Raw genomic sequence first — 17,402 nt, 5'->3', positions numbered from 1 at the left:
CTTTTCTCAGTGTAGTACTGTGTAGCTGGCTTGGAATATGGCACAGTCTGGGATAGCAGTTCCACCACTGAGCTTCCTACAGACAGTTTGCACCCATATACGTGGTAATTAAATTAAGAACTGAGAATGTGGGACATCATGCAGGGACATAAGTGGAACAGGTGAAGGAACTGTTTTCTTCTTTTTGCACCAAATCTAATATTGCATCGAAAAACAGCAAGAGTCCGTGCCTGTTATTCAATTGTGAATGTTCACTATGGCCTACCAGTGAAGCCTTTAATTAGCATCAGCACCAAGGACGAGAGGGTTGGCCTTTCCGAAAAAGAGTGAGAATGGGCTTTGAATCGTCACTCTCAAAGCATGCAAAGCTCCGATGTTTTGTGGACAATCAGGATGACCCAAGCAGGCTTGTTTCTTTGAAGTGTCCAGATCAGGTCAACGGCACAGCTAAGGATACTGACAATCTGGCATAGTCATCAAAACAAAACTGAAGAAGCAACAACTCTAGAAGCTTTATTTAAAACAGAAAATGTAAATGTGTAGTATGGTACACATCAGGAACATTTGAACATTTAATTAAAAACAAATGCAGAAGTACAGTATCGTACACATCAAGAGCAAGAACATTTGAACGCACCTAAAGAACAAGTTTAGAGCTGTGAAGAAAAACCCCATTGAGGCACTCAGCCTTTGAATATTTAACTAAAAAAAAGCATAGCACACATTAACAGCAAGAACATTTGAACACACCTAAAGAACAAGATTAAACAGCTGTGGAAGAAAACCCCATTGAGGCACTCAGCCTTTGAACACTTATTTAAAAAAAAAATGCAGATGCGCAGTATGATACACATCAAAAGCAAGAACATCTGAACGCTTATTTAAAAAAAATGCAGATGTGCAGTACTGTACACATTAAAAGCAAGAAGATTTGAACACACCCAAATAACAAGATTAAACAGCTGTGGAAGAAAACCCCATTGAGGCACTCAGCCGTTGAACACTTATTTAAAAAAAAATGCAGATGTGCAGTATGATACACATCTAAAGCAAGAACATCTGAACGCTTATTTAAAAAAAGTGCAGATGTGCAGTACTGTACACATCAAGAGCAAGTATATTTGAACGCACCCAAAGAGCAGGTTTAAAGAGCTGTGGAAAAAATAACCCCGTTCAGGCACTCTGCCTTTAAATATTTAATTAAAAAAAGTATAGCACACATTAAAAGCAAGAACATTTGAACACACCTAAAGAACAAGATTAAAGAGCTGTGGAAGAAAACCCCATTGAGGCACTTAGCCGTTGAACACTTATTTAAAAAAAATGCAGATGCGCAGTATGATACACATCAAAAGCAAGAACATCTGAACGCTTATTTAAAAAAAGTGCAGATGTGCAGTACTGTACACATCAAGAGCAAGTATATTTGAACGCACCTAAAGAGCAAGTTTAAGGAGCTGTGGAAAAAATTACCCCATTCAGGCACTCTGCCTTTAAATATTTAATTAAAAAAAAGTATAGCACACATTAAAAGCAAGAACATTTGAACACACCTAAAGAACAAGATTAAAGAGCTGTGGAAGAAAACCCCATTGAGGCACTCAGCCTTTGAACACTTATTTAAAAAGAAAATGCAGATGCGCAGTATGATACACATCAAAAGCAAGAACATCTGAACGCTTATTTAAAAAAAGTGCAGATGTGCAGTACTGTACACATCAAGAGCAAGTATATTCGAACGCACCTAAAGAGCAAGTTTAAGGAGCTGTGGAAAAAATTACCCCATTCAGGCACTCTGCCTTTAAATATTTAATTAAAAAAGGCATAGCACACATTAAAAGCAAGAACAATTGGACACACCTAAAGAACAAGATTAAAGAGCTGTGGAAGAAAACCCCATTGAGGCACTCAGCCTTTGAACACTTATTTAAAAAAAAAAATGCAGATGCGCAGTATGATACACATCAAAAGCAAGAACATCTGAACGCTTATTTAAAAAAAGTGCAGATGTGCAGTACTGTACAAATCAAGAGCAAGTATATTCGTACGCACCTAAAGAGCAAGTTTAAAGAGCTGTGGAAAAAATAACCCCGTTCAGGCACTCTGCCTTTAAATATTTAATTAAAAAAAGTATAGCACACATTAAAAGCAAGAACATTTGAACACACCTAAAGAACAAGATTAAAGAGCTGTGGAAGAGAACCCCATTGAGGCACTCAGCCTTTGAACACTTATTTAAAAAAAAAAAATGCCGATGCGCAGTATGATACACATCAAAAGCAAGAACATCTGAACGCTTATTTAAAAAAAGTGCAGATGTGCAGTACTGTACACATCAAGAGCAAGTATATTCGTACGCACCTAAAGAGCAAGTTTAAAGAGCTGTGGAAAAAATAACCCCATTCAGGCACTCTGCCTTTAAATATTTAATTAAAAAAAAAAGTATAGCACACATTAAAAGCAAGAACATTTGAACACACCTAAAGAACAAGATTAAACAGTTGTGGAAGAAAACCCCATTGAGGAATTCAGCCTTTGAGCACTTAATAAAAACAAAATGCAGATGAGCAGTATGGTACACATCAAAAGCATGAACATCTGAACGCTTATTTAAAAAAAGTGCAGATGTGCAGTACTGTACACATCAAGAGCAAGTATATTCGTACGCACCTAAAGAGCAAGTTTAAAGAGCTGTGGAAAAAATAACCCCATTCAGGCACTCTGCCTTTGAATATTTAATTAAAAAAATTATAGCCACACATTAAAAGCAAGAACATTTGAACACACCTAAAGAACAAGTTTAAACAGTTGTGGAAGAAAACCCCATTGAGGCACTCAGCCTTTGAACACTTATGAAAAAAAAAAAATGCATATGCGCAGTATGATACATGTCAAAAGCAAGTACATCTGAACGCTTATTAAAAAAAAATGCAGATGTGCAGTACTGTACACATCAAGAGCAAGTATATTTGAACGCACCTAAAGAGCAAGTTTAAGGAGCTGTGGAAAAAATTACCCCATTCAGGCACTCCGCCTTTGAATATATATTTAAAAAAAGTATAGCAGACATTAAAATCAAGAACATTTGAACACATCTAAAGAACAAGTTTAAACAGTTGTGGAAGAAAACCCCATTGAGGGACTCAGCCTTTGAGCACTTATTAAAAAAAAATGCAGATGCGCAGTATGGTACACATCAAAAGCATGAACATCTGAACGCTTATTTAAAAAAAAAGTACAAATGTGCAGTACTGTATACATCAAGAGCAAGTATATTTGAACGCACCTAAAGAGCAAGTTTAAAGAGCTGTGGAAGAAATAACTCCATTCAGGCAATCAGCCTTTGAATATTTATTAAAAAAAAAGTATAGCACACATCAAAAGCAAGAACATCTGAATATTAAAAAAAAAAATGCAATGTGTAGTACTGCACACATCAAGAGCAAAAACATTTGAACACACCTAAAGAACAAGTTTAGACAGCTGTGGAAGAAAACCCCATTGAGGCACTCAGCCTTTGAACACTTATTTAAAAAAAAAAGTGCAGTACTGTACACATCAAGAGGAAGAATATTTGAACACACCTAAAAAGAAAAGTAAAAAAAAAACTGTGGAAGAAAATAACCCCATTCAGGCACTCAGCCTTGGGCTTGGGCAGTGTTCTTGGCTCAATTTTTTTTGACAACTGGCCACATCTTCAATACTTTGCAAAAATGCTATCATCCAGAGATGTGACAACAGTGAGGTTCCTCTGAAACCTGGAAAGAAATAAGTGAGGCATTCAGTCTCTACTGTATAGCAAGGCTTAGCTGAAGAGTGCCAAAGCAAATAAAGCAACCATACAATCTGTCGCACTGCTTTTCTGAGGTTATCTGAGGTAATGTCAACTGTAATGGTAACGTCACAACCAAATTTTGATAAACGACTACTGCTGCTGTTTTCAGAGCTTTAGGTTCTGTACCAGGCATAACCCAGGTTTTAAAGAATAGCTAGCTGAGGTTTAATGGGAATCTCATGGTGGCCTATTCTACAATATTTCCTACATTCTTCGAAGTTAATAAAAACTGACCAGCAAACATTTTAATTATTGGACTAATGGACAAAGCATCCATACAGAAGTTGCAGATCGTCCTGAAAGACATCTGGAAGCAATGTTTGCACCAAGGTATAATTGACACTTTTTATTCCCTAGCCTTCAAAGAAATCTGTCAGGTGACCAGCTGGTGCATATCCCACTTCCCGCACACACAAAGCACCCCAGAGGGGAAAGTACCCCATAGAAAAGCAAATTTTGTTTTCTGTGAAGTGTCTTGAGTGGCAGCAGAGAGCCCCCAACCCAATCACCCATGGCATGATAAGGCGAACCTACTGAAAACGAGGCTTGCACAACCGGACAAGTGCTGGCACTCTACAAAGTTCGCGGCCTGTGTTTTGGGCTGGGTTTTGGGGGTGCAGAATTTTTTTTTATTTTCTGACCACGTGATGACAGTCAGCCATTCCGATGGCGTCCCCACATATCAATAATGTAAGGGGGCAAACCATCCGAAAACAACCAAGGAAGCAATCCTGGCATGAACTGTTGTAAACAGAAGATCAGATTTGTTGCTAAACATTTTCTGCGCTAAAGACAACGCAAATGCGGACTGAGTTCTGCTAGAGCAAAAATAAAAAAGGAAAGCTTTTCATATTTGACATTAAGAAATGCTGATTACAATTTTATGCACAAGAAGTGTCAGTACTAAATGCCATTGTACTTCATAAAAAAATTAAATTTTCAAAAATCAGGCAGTTTGATTCATGTTGAAAGCATTTAAAAAAAAAAAAAAAAAGATCAGTGAGGTTTACAGCCTAGCATAGCACATACTGCCGCCGCTTACTACATGTTTATTTATTTATTTATTTATTTATTCAATATACCTTACAGGCTCCTAAGGCGGAGCATTGGGTAAGGGGGGCACATGAACAGTGAAGCACAAAATTAATTACTTACAGGCAACGGCAAGATACAAGATTATACAAAAGCAAAATACATCAAGGTCATGAAAAAGAATGAAAAACACGAATAACACCCAATGACATGTTCTATTTATTTCCTATACAACTTTTCCAGCGCTTTTCGAAACAGCGCCTGGTCAACTTCAGAAGCGATTGTGTCGGGAAGACTATTCCACAGTGAAATGGCTCGTGGGAGTGCAGATGAATTGAACGCCAGCGTTTTGCCAGAAATGCGTCGAAAGCTGACATTATTATGTAGCCGCGATGATGTGCGCAATGGAGCTTCAAGGGGAAAGGGGCATGGTCTCGGGCTATGAACATATTTCTGAAAGAGGCATAAAAGGGCGAGTTGTCGACGAAGTTCTAATGGTTGAAGCGAAATGTCCTGTTTAATTACTGTAATGCTGGAGTATGGTTTGTAATTGCCTGAAATGAAGCGAGCGGCTCTATTCTGCACAGATTCTAGTTGGCAAGTTAAATATTTTTGATACGGTGACCAAACAGCTGAAGCAAATTCTAGCTGCGGACGGACGAAAGTTAAGTAAGAGAGGCTACGTACGGTGGGCGGAGACTTGTGCAAATTACGGCGGAAATACCCTAGCGTCTTTGATGCTTTGCTACGAATGTTGGAAATGTGCAAGGACCACGATAGGTTGGGCGTGAAATGAATACCTAGGTATTTGTAAGATGAGGCTTGGGATACAACAGAGTCATTTAATAAATAATTAAGTTTGGATACGGTCTTCTTGCGGGTGAACGTCATAACCTTGCACTTATTAACGTTAAGAGTCATTTGCCAGGTCTGGCACCAGTTAGAAATGGTGTTAAGATCAGCCTGAAGAGCTAGATGATCGTCGGTGTTGTTAATCGTGCGATAGATAATACAATCATCCGCAAAGAGCCTCAGTTGAGAAGAAATATTACTAGGCAAATCATTAATATATATCAAAAAAAGTAAAGGGCCGAGTACGCTGCCTTGCGGGACACCGGAAGTTACATCGGATAGGGGCGAGGAAAAGCCATTAACCACAGTAAACTGCTGACGCAGCGTTAAAAAGTTACGGAGCCAAGATAGCGTATGGTCATCGAGTCTAAGAGCGACTAGTTTTTCTATTAGGCGACAATGGGCTACTTTATCGAAGGCTTTCGAAAAATCCAGAAAAAAACAATCTGTTTGCTGGTTATTATTCATATTAAAGTGTATATCAGTAGAAAATTCCAATAACTGTGATTCGCAAGAGTACCCCTTCCTAAATCCATGCTGATTAGCGAAGAAAAAGTGATTAGATTCCAGGTGACGGTAAACATGGGATGCAATTATATGTTCGAGTAATTTGCAGGAAATGCACGTGAGTGAAATCGGTCGGTAGTTGTCCGGTAAATGTTTGTTTCCAGACTTAAACACGGGGATTACCTTAGAGATTTTCCAATCCAAAGGTAGCTGACCAACGGATAATGATTGGCGAAAAATATGACATAAAATGAGGCTGGAAGCATTAACGGTGTTCTTTAAAAATTTTGAGTTGATGTTGTCGATGCCAGAAGATGTGGATGTGACTCGTACCTATGCACTCTCTTTTGCAATGCTAAAGCCCCCAGGGAAAAATAGAAGAAATGAAATCGTCCTTCCTTCAGTCACCCCGCGATGGCTCATGGCACATCTGTGTGTGCGTGCTGGCTCTGGTGGGTGGTATGCACTATGCTAAAGGTGTTATTTTCCTTGCTGAGCATTTTGCATGGGCAGTTTGTATTTCTGTGTGCACCTGCTCTACAGGAGGTGCACAAGAACAGATATTTATTTTGACTCGTCTTTCACTAAGTTTATTGCTGGCATTCATGTGCCAACTTCACTCTCTACACACTGAGATGTTCAGATGAACTCATCATGTGCTTTGCCCTATGACTACCTGTAACCTGGGCAGGTTGTGGGCTTTGTGCTGCTGCCAGGTGCAAGCAACGTCGATCGCTTCAATTGCTTTATTTGACGAGGGTGTCATGTTGCTCATGGCGGTCTTGAAAGTATGCAACGCCGAGGTTAAACTGCATCTTCCTGCCTGCGCTTCAAAATTGAAATACTGTCTGCCCTCTTTTTTTTTCTGGCTTTGTAACCGAATAAAGCCATTTTGTTCATTCTGAAGTACCAATAACAAAATTTACCACAGGGGCGTGTTATCTTATAAGAGAATTCAGCCTTCAAAGGGTTAACTGTCCACAGTGAAATAATTACTTTTCATTCATACTTTTTTATAAGTAATTTAACCTACAGTAAAAACTCACATATAATACAAGATGCAATTTGTGAGGGATTACTGCAGCCATCTATGAGGTGCCTCCCCATTGTTCCCCTAAGCTGCGTCCTAACCCCTCTAACTTTCCCACGTGGGCCGGGGGAACCAGCATACCCACTGGGGAGTATATAAGCAAGGTGCACGATCACCTGGGCTTCCGTCCTTCGTCTTCCTAGATGTCTCGCCTGCTGCCCTGCTGTTGGTCACCACCCCACTTGACCTCAGCTCCGGACAGCACCATATAAGCAAAACAAATTCTGGAGGGCACTTTGAACCACTGATGTGCGATGCGGCGAAAGCCATTATAATGCGGTGGATCATAGCCCTCCACTACGGCATCTCTATCTCCCTCTCTTCTTTCACTCCCACCTTCCTTTACGGAGTGGTACATGTGTCCGCAGAGAATTGTGGCAGATACTGTGCCTTTTCTATCCTGTAAATGAAATTCAAACGCTGCTGATGCCTGTTGTACTAACGCCTTCTAGACATCTGGGTCTGCTTCTGTGTGCTGTGTGATGCAGCATTTGAGGAAGCGCCAAATGAAAGGTGCCGCAAGGATGCCTGAATCGGACGCCAGGCGGGGCATCGTCTATGCATGGTGACGTCATGACCAGTCGTGACGGTACATGGCGTGCCCCAGCATTCCGTTGAACGCATCAAAGTTCACCGGCGTTCTTAGGAAATTAAAGGCGCAGTATCTGTCACTCATGGATTTCCACTACCCCCATGGTAGACAAGGGGAATTATGATGAACGTTTCAAGATCCGGGGTGTGGCGCAGTTGGTAAAGCACTCGACTGGGGATCCAAGGGATGGAGGTTCGATTCCCGGTGGAGAGAAGGTTTAGTCATTTATTTTCAACTATCTCCCTCGAAAGCATGACACCCTCTGCCGACAGCTCCTGCTGACAACGATGAGGCATTAAAGGCTTTCGCCTTAATCAACAACCCGTTTGTTCTTATGCCCTGCCTCGGCCTATCTGTATGTCTCTCGAGGGCAGAGGAACTGCCAACACAAAATGGCATCCAACTGGGGCTTTAATTAGCATCCACGTGGACGATGTCTCTTTCCATCTAAGAGTGCACAGCCAAACATGGCGGGTGTGCTTTGTTTGATGAGGTGCGACGCCATTTTGAGCTAAAAGTTAGCAGGTCCGGCGAGAAGTGTACTAGTTTGTAGTGTTGGGGGGGGGGTTGGCACCAACCAAGCCGGAGCATCGACGATAGTATTGTGCCCCTAGATAAATGTAGGAGACCAGGAGTTCTTGCAAGAACTCAAGGAATATCAGACGGCACTAGGTTCCCCAGAAAACGTAGTGCAAGGCAAGTGCTGCCAGTGTTGAGAGAACGGCACAATGGCAACACTGCCAACCGGCCTTCCAGTCGATAGCAGACTTCAAAAATCGTTTCCACGTCGAGTTTTTGCCGCTCGATCACGAGCGCCGAATGCTTGAGGAGCTCGAATTGCGCATCCAACACCCAGAGGACAGCCTCCTCGAGTATGTACGTGCAATGCAGGAGCTCTACAAGAGGGCTGATCCCACAGCAATCAACAATGATCAAGTTGCACGTGAGACCTGGCAGTGCCATCCGCGCTTCAAGCCGTATTTGGGGGGACGCGGTTTTGCAAACCTCAAGGCCCTAGCAAAGGAAGCAAGATCAGTGCGAGTGGATTTATTCACTGAACTGCACTACCAGCCACCCCCCAGGGCAGCCGAATTGCTAAAACCACAATGTGCCTGGGCCGGAGGCCATGACTCCACGCTGCATGCCAGAGGCGCAGATGTAATGATGGTAAGGCAAGAAAGGCCACCGGAATGTGCAACTATACCTCGCGCTCTTGATCACTACGTGTTTGAGCAGTGGCGTTGCACTGGGCTGACAAGCCGTGGTGCAGCAAGCGACGGCCGCACAGCTGCGAAGAAAGGGGAAAGGCGTCCCCAACCGCTTCGTGGAAAGAGATCCCCCGGCCACGTGGCAGGTGAATGACCGGCTCTGCTGGAATTGCAACCAACTGGGCTACGTGGCACGCGATTGTCAAGCAAAGCGCGTGTAGGTAAATGCGGACTACCAGCAGCGTTAAGTAGTAGTAAAGGCTCATCGGTGTCGGCGGGAGATTCTTGTAGTGACCAAGGCAGAGGTTGGGAAGGGTACCCCCTCCGCCATGTCGCTGGCCTGCAGCGCGGGCGGCGGAGAAGCCTTTGTTCCCCGCGCCTGTAGAGTGCAAGGAATGTTGTCGCGTTAAAGCCCTGTTATGTTAGCAAGCGGGGTAAAGCTACTCTGCACTCGCTAGGTATGGACTCGACATTGTCACTGATCGGCTATGAAAGACGCCATAGTGGAGGACTCCGGAAATTTCGACCACCTGGGGTTCTTTAACGTGCACTGACATCGCACAACACACGGGCACCTTGCTTTTTGCCTCCATCGAAAAGCTGCCGCCGAGGCCGGGATTCGATCCCGCGTCTTTGGGAACAGTAGTCGAGCGCCGTAACCACTGCGCCACCCCGGCGGGGTGGCTCTTTGCTGTTGTCGTTGGCCGTTTTTGTACTTCGTGCGTTCTGTTCACCTTTCGACATTTTTGCGATCGCCGGAATCACGATCTCTCGTCTGCCCTCTCAACAGTTTCAAGTCGCTCCCGATGCCTTGAGATGCGACACACGTTCAGTGCACGGAAGCGAAGGCCGTGCTGATGGCGAGGCGCGCCGCCGACGACTGCAGCGACGTCTGCTGCGTCCTAGCATCTGTTACAGTGGAACTTGGAAAACAAGGAAATAAAAAAAAAGCCCCTACTCTTGCCCCGCAATACCTATCCAGAAATTACCTCTATGCATTTCGCAATGCCAACACATTCCGCAAATTCTACAGGCCTGGACCGATGTGACCCATATTATATACTTCTGTAACTTGAGAACCAGCGTACACAGTTTTATGAAACTTGATAGTTATTCCAATGTCCATGCTATGAGCCTGCCCTAGGACTTTCATCGAGATATCTTGACAAACAAACAAATTGGCGTTCTCTCAACCTTCTAGGGTAGTTTTCTCAGAATCACTTTTTTGCCTAGTGTGGCTGCTTAGGACAGCCGTATCTCGGGAACCGCTTATCAGATTTCCATGAGGTTTCTTTTATTCCATACCTCAATAAATATCTGAGGGCAAGACAACTTCCTTTTTTCAAGATATTGTGTCTGGAATTAATGACAAACAATTAAAATTTGGTTAATGCAGGTCTGATTAATAATACTGATTTTGGGACTGTGCTAATAAAATTTTTCAGCGAGAAGATTTGAAAAAAGGGAATTGTCTTACCCAGGGGTAACGATCCAGGAATGACCATAACGAATTTCATAGTGCCAGCATGTTTTGCAAACTCTCCAGGCCTGCCCCAAGGGACCTATGTAAACCATCTTGATATACTCCTCTAACTTGAGAACCAATGAGCCCAGTTCCATGAAACTTGGCAGTTTTTCAAATGTTTGTACTATGACCCTACCCTGAAAATTTTATTCAAGTACCTCAAGAAATAAGAACGGTGTTCAAGGGTAGCCTTCCCACATTAAGCGCGCAGCTTCTCAATGGTGCACTTGACGAGATGTAATACCGGTGCAATGAGACCTTCGTAAAGCCCTTGGGTGTCCCCAGTAGTCCTAGCACTGAAGAAAGATGAGACTGTCAGGCTGTGCATTGATTATTTGGTTAGCTAAACTCACTGACATCTATGGTTACGCACTCTTTTCAGTCGATCGAGGCTGTGATGTATGTGTTAGGGAATGCAAGGCTCTTCACAGTCCTGGATGCAAGCAGAGGGTACTTGCAGATTGAGGTGACTGAAGGTGGCATTCAGAAGACCGCATTCACCTGCCACTGCGGGCTCTTCGAGTTTACTTGACTTTCGATTGGTTTGTGGAATGCCCCGAGCATGTTCATGCGAACGATAAACATCGTGTTGGGAGATGCAAGTGTAGCGCACAGTGATGCAAAACGGGAGACGCCAAGATCGGCTTTCCCAGCCGGTGAAAGAAGAAAATAAAGTTGAACGGCGCAAGCACGGTGCAGGCTGTTCGGTTCGAGAAGCCTACCACGCTGGTCGTTTTGTTTGCGGTGCTCTGTTGCGACGCCATAAATTCTGTACAGTGATGACTCCGGCCTAGAGATGACTACCTCAGCAGCCTACTGCCCTCAGGCGACCCTCCACCTAATGCTACTTTGCACCCATGGGACATCGCAGCTATCCAGCTCCGCCTGTCGGCATTCTGGCCCAAGCAGCCATAGATCTGGTTCGCCTAGGTGGAAGCCATCACCTCGGAGGCATCTCTGTTTCATCAGTTATTTTCTAACCTGCTTCCTGAGGTGGCTTACGACGTGACGGATGTCATCCTTAGACCCTTGGGCTATACTCCGTACCAGCATCTTAAGCAGTGCATTCTGGACCGCACCATGGCGTCTGAGACTGCGCGCCTCCAGCAGCTGCTCCCCAGCAAAGAGCTTGGAGACCGCCGCCCTTTCCAGCTACTCATTAGCATGCGGCAGCTACGGGGCAAATGAAATGCCTACTCGAATAGAGCACTGTTGAAAGAGCTCTTCCTGCAGTGCTTGCTGCAGTCCACCCACCTCATCTTGGCTGCTGCGGGGGACTTGACCCTTGATCGCCTCGCCCAGCTAGCTGATCAAGTTCATGACACGACTTCTTCCGTTGCCACCCTCTCCTCTCCACCAGTTCATCATTTCACGACTAGAGACCCGGATCAATCAGGTGGCCGCTTCTCGAAGCCCTTCTGACATCCTCTCATGCCCAGCACGGGTTCTCCTCAAGTCCTCACCGCCATTCCCCTTTACCGAGAGGTTCGCGCTATTCCAGTCCTCGCAGTTAGCGTATTTGCTGGTATCACCGCACTTTTCAACACCGTACTCACCGATGCACCCCACCATGCAATTGGTCGGGATACGCGCTGCAAGATCACTGATGGCGCGGCATGTGACCTCGCTCTTCACCCTGGCCACCCTTACGTAGTCATGGACCGCATTTTCGGCCTGCGCTTTCTCGTCGACACTGGTGCCGAAGTCAGCCTTCTGCAGTCCATCAAGGCTAAGTGTACTTTTAAGTCACCTGGACTTACTCTCTGTGTGGCCAACTCAACCTCCACCGCCACATATTGTCTCTAATCCCTCACTCTGGACCTTGGCCTGCGGCGCACATTTCGATGGGTCTTTATCGTCACCGATGTCCATCAAACCATCCTTTGATCAGACTTCCTGATGCACTTTGATCTGGACATCAGCATTTGTAGCCATCGTCTCGACAGCACGACGTACCTTTCCATCACTGGCGTTATATCGACAGCAGCTTCCGCTGGCATCCACACGCTGATTCCATCCTGCCCATACACCCAAGTTTTCGCAGACTTTCCCCGAGGTCCCGAGGCCTTGTAATCTTCACCAGCCACCCAAGCATGGTATAACCCACCACAATGTTACACGTGGTCCACCAGCTGCAGCTCGTCCGTACCACCTCTTCGGTGAGCGTCTGGCGATTGCTAAATGGCAATTTGACCACATGCTCCAGCTGGGTATTATTCGCCCTTCGTCTAGCACTTGGGCCTCACCATTCCATCTGGTGCCCAAGAAAGAACAGGGTGACTGGCATACGTGCAGCGACTAGAGGGCTCTCAACACTCACACGGTCCACAGTAGTTATCCCCTTCCACACATCCAAGACTTACATCTGGAGGGATGCAAGATCTTTAGTAAAGTGAACCTTGTAAGATCTTTAGTAAAGTGAACCTTGTAAAAGCATGCCATCAAATCCCTGTTTAACCGGCCGATATTCAGGAGACGGCCATCACTACACCCTTCAGTCTGAGTATGTGCGTATGCCCTTTGGGCTATGTAATGCAGCTCAAACTTTCCAGAGGTTCATTGCTGCAGTGACGTGCGAGCTCCCGGCTGTGCTTGCCTACATCGAAAACACTGCAAGTCGTACTCCACAAGATCATGAACATCACCTCCGGGAACTCTCAACACCTCCAAGAATTTGGCTTGGTCGTCAATGCCCAGAAATGTGTTTTTTAGCTCTTCTGAGCTAGTTTTTGGGCCACCATATCTCGGCACAAGGAATTCGTCCATTGCCTTCACACGTCCTAGTTGTTAAAGACGTCCCAGCAATCACTATCTACGCAAGCTCCGCAAGTTCCTGGGCCTAGTGAATTTTTCCCGACGCTTTATCCTGCACTGCGCCGAGCTTCTTCACCCCCAGACCGACCTTCGCACAACCAAACCCTCCTCCTCCACGATTTCCTGGTCTCGAAGCTCAAGCTGCTTTCACGGCTGCAAAACAAGTCCTCGCCAATTCAATCCTTCTCGTCCACCCTAAGACTTTCGCACAGACTTGTATCGAGGTGGATGCTTCCAGCACGGCCATTGGTGCTGTTCACTAGCAGAAAATAGACTCTGAGTGGCACCCACTAGGTTTCTTCTCTCGGAAGCTCCAACCTGCCGAGACTTGCTACAGCGTATTTGGCTGTGAGCTGCTCGCCATCTACTCCACCATCCCCAGCATTACCGCCACTTCTTGGGGGGCCAGCCATTTTACGTTCTTACGGATCATAAGCCTCTGGTGTGTGTGTTCCGTACAAACTCCTCCAAGTATGTCGCCTGTGAACTTCGTCACCTGAGCTACATATCAGACTTCACAACAGATATTCGGCAAATCAAAGGCATCGACAATGAGGCAGCTGATGCACTTTCACGCATTACCTCCATCAGCATGTCTATGTCTGCTATGGACTGGGATGTCTGGCCCGGGTGCAGCTAGAAGAATCTGAGCTTCAGGCCTTGCGTGACCACCCCTGTGCCCTCTGTCTACAGCTCGTACCCGAATTGCTCTGGTGCGAGATGTCACCGGCTCTACCGCATCCATTCATCTCAGAGGCCTTTGGTCGTGCCACTTTCCATTCACTTCACGGCATCTGCCATCTCAGCATAAGAGCCACCCAGTGCCTCGTTACCCAAGCGGCACGTCTGGCCAAACATTAACATCAACGTTTGCCAGTGGGCCCGTTCGTGCCTTGCTTACCAGTCCACCAGTGACCCGCCATACAAAAACTCCACCCCAGTCTTTCTTTCCTGCCCCCTAGTTGCCGCTTTGATCGCATTCATCTGGACTTGGTTGGACCGCTACCTCCCTCTAATGGCTGCCTGTACATTCTGACGATGCTCGATGATCGACCGCTTCACTCGTTGGCCCAAAGCAGTGCCCATTCAGGACTATACTGCAGAAAATGTTGCCAAAGCCTTCATGTCGGTATGAGTTTCCGGCTTCAGCTGCCCCGGCATTGTTACCATGGGTCGTGGCCGCCAGTTTGAATGCGCCCTCTTCACTTCCTTACTCGTCTGCCCGGCACTAAACACTACCGCAGCACAGCATATCAGCATATCAACTGTGCCAACGGCATGGTTGAGCGGCTCCATCGTCAGCTCAAGACTGCCCTCACTGCTCGCCTTGATTATGAGCACTGGGCGAGCCACCTTCCTATGGTGCTTCTTGGCCTATGCGCCGTTCTTCATAGTGAACTTGGCTATTCGGCGGCCTAAATCTCCTTCGGTACCCCGCTGTGGCTTCCCGGAGACTTGTTCGTTTGCTTGGCTCCTTCGTCCCAGCCTTTGGAGTATTTTCAACGCCTTCAGGACTGCATTCAACACCTGTGCCCAGTCCTGCCTCGATCATCTGACCATTAGGTAATCGTGCATCTGGATCTTGTATCTTTGACGCATGTTCTTCTACGGAGAGACTCTGTAAAAGTGCCTCTTACCCCCCCCCCCCCCCCCCCCCTATACAATGGCCCATACCGCGTCCTCAACAATACGACTAAGTTGGAGACTATCCTGCTGGATGGTAGAGAAGGAATTGTCTCCTTAGATCGGCTCAAACCCGTATACATGGAGACATCTCCCCAGGACATCCTTTCGGATGTTGCTGGCTTATATGCCAATCCGCCTGCCGCCGTGGCACCCCCATCTTGGAGGCGGGCTCTGAAGCGCACAATGACGCTGTAAAGCGGAGGCACTAAGATTGGCATTCCCAGCCGGCGAAAGAAGAAAATGAAGTTAAATAGGGCGTGCACAGTGCACACGCACAGCACGGGCTGCTCAGTTCGGGAAGCCTGTCAAGCTGGTCGTTGTTTGGGGTGCACCGCTACAACCCTGTAAATTCTCTACACAAGGTTCAACTACGTCATGGCATATCTCAACAATGTTGGGATATTCTCACAATCATTCGAAAAGCACCTCATTCACCTGAACTCCGTTCATGACAGAATGAAATGTGCTGGCCTAATGATCAACCCAAAAGAAAGTGCATTTGGCCTCAAAGAGAGTGAACATCTTAGGCTTTGTTGTTGACAACAGCACTTTGAGACTGAACAATTACAAACTGCAGGCAATTCTGAACTACCTTTCCCGCCAATAGACTGACCTTTCTTTCCTTTCGTGACAAGCACACGCAGGGCTGTGTCCGCCCTTTTCTTCACACGGTTCACACAATCCTCCTTTGTGAAGGGGATAAAACCGTAGGCCTCATCTTCGCAGAGTACCACGAAAGTTCTGTCCCCATCACAATGTTTCTATATCGCAAGCCATGTTTTTAAAAAAACCTTCTAAATAGGAGTAAGGCAGCCTCAACTTCCATTCTGCAAGATTGTTCTTTTGGCAGATGTGCAACGACTTCCACTCATCATAACCATCATCTCCTCCTTTAAGACCTAGTTCACAGCCATGACACCTATAAAATAGGACGACACAATTGAGCATGAGTCCTGTGTAAAGTTCTATCACAGTGCCAACACCTATGTAAGATGTGTGGCCCCGTGCCAACCACATTCCATCGTAGACCACAGTTACGTTATTGTTAAACGCAAGGTCCATCTCACTGTTAACAGTGTGCACAGCCATTGCAGCACCAGTAAAAATATTGGCAACAGTTGCCCCATTGGAGAGTCAAAATCCCGATTTCAAATGCTTTTGGAAGGCTTTATGATGCAATCCCCCTTGAGACACATTCAATATTGACCAAAAATCTGTCAGCGCTGTTGCTCTTTTACCAATGCTTTTGACAGCTTGATTAGCTATCAAGTTAACATCGAAAATTCGATGACCTTCTTTCCGCGGCGACGACTACTGTTTTGCGACGGTGCCGCAGACTTTCTGCGGCATGTCAGCATCATTTGCGCTGCCAACCCAAGCTTTGTTCCCAGCTGAACCAAAAGTCCAGCTTGCAAGCACTGCTTGCATTGGCATTTTCCAGAAGCCCGTTTAGGGCCGTGACTTGCACAACGACGAATTCATCCGCTGGCTTTGCACTGGCAAGTGCTTGGCCCTCACCCGTCAGCTCCATTTTCCGCGCGGTCGCAGACACTTCGCGGCGGCTTCCTGCGACGCTTCTGGCAGTCAAAAAACACGGCTGCAGGTGTGCCTGGATGATGCGCCCGGTGCTCGTCGATGGCGTGGCGACATTGCGTGAGGTTCCGAGATGAGTGGTGCGACGACCTGATGACGCTTCCAGTGATCAGTAGCGCGACACGTATAGTTTATCAGTGTCCCTGGTTCTTTCAGACGATATATCGTCCGCGTAGCAAGACTGTAGCAGCTCTTCAACGGCGCTGCAGACACTCGTAGCCACACAGGAAGCACTCGCCTTCGTGCCATGAACTCCGGTGACACTCGTAGCCGCACAAGTATCATTCGCCCCTGCGGCCGTAACTTCAGTCACACTCATAGCTGCACAAGAAGCACTTGCATCCGTGCCCATAACTTATGTGATACGCATAGCCACGCACGAAGCACTCGCATCAGCAGCCGCAACTTCGGTGACACTCATAGCCGCACACGTAGCATTTGTCTCCATGCCCATAACTTCGGCGTATGTCATCCCCATCCTCGCCTTGGAGCATCAACGCCATCTGTGAGCCGGGACCATCGACCGAGGGCCCAGGGACATCGCCGAGCAGCTTTGCCCCAGCCCTTTCAAGCCCAGACCTGACCAACTACCAGCGCCCAGCCCCAAGCCCGGACCTGAAGACAAGGAGAACAGACACATCAACCAGAACCGAGACGAAGGACCCGAA

The 17,402-nt window shown here is 46.2% G+C and overlaps 1 protein-coding gene across 1 annotated transcript in view; it reads right to left on the bottom strand.

The window, feature by feature from the left end:
- Positions 1-492: 492 nt before the first annotated feature.
- Positions 493-17,402, bottom strand: part of LOC146183537 (uncharacterized protein C05D11.1-like) — a 111,653-nt gene continuing 94,743 nt past the window's right edge. Inside the window, exon 21 of the mRNA XM_084609132.1 lies at positions 493-3,758. Coding sequence (XP_084465258.1) covers positions 3,698-3,758 — 61 coding nt within the window. The 3' untranslated portion in view covers positions 493-3,697. The remainder of the gene's footprint in view (positions 3,759-17,402) is intronic.

The sequence above is a fragment of the Amblyomma maculatum genome, chromosome 7 (assembly GCF_055883805.1).
Source record: "Amblyomma maculatum isolate TAMU_Amacu chromosome 7, ASM5588380v1, whole genome shotgun sequence".
Lineage (NCBI taxonomy): Eukaryota > Metazoa > Arthropoda > Arachnida > Ixodida > Ixodidae > Amblyomma > Amblyomma maculatum.
This window is presented reverse-complemented; position numbering and strand designations above follow the sequence as displayed.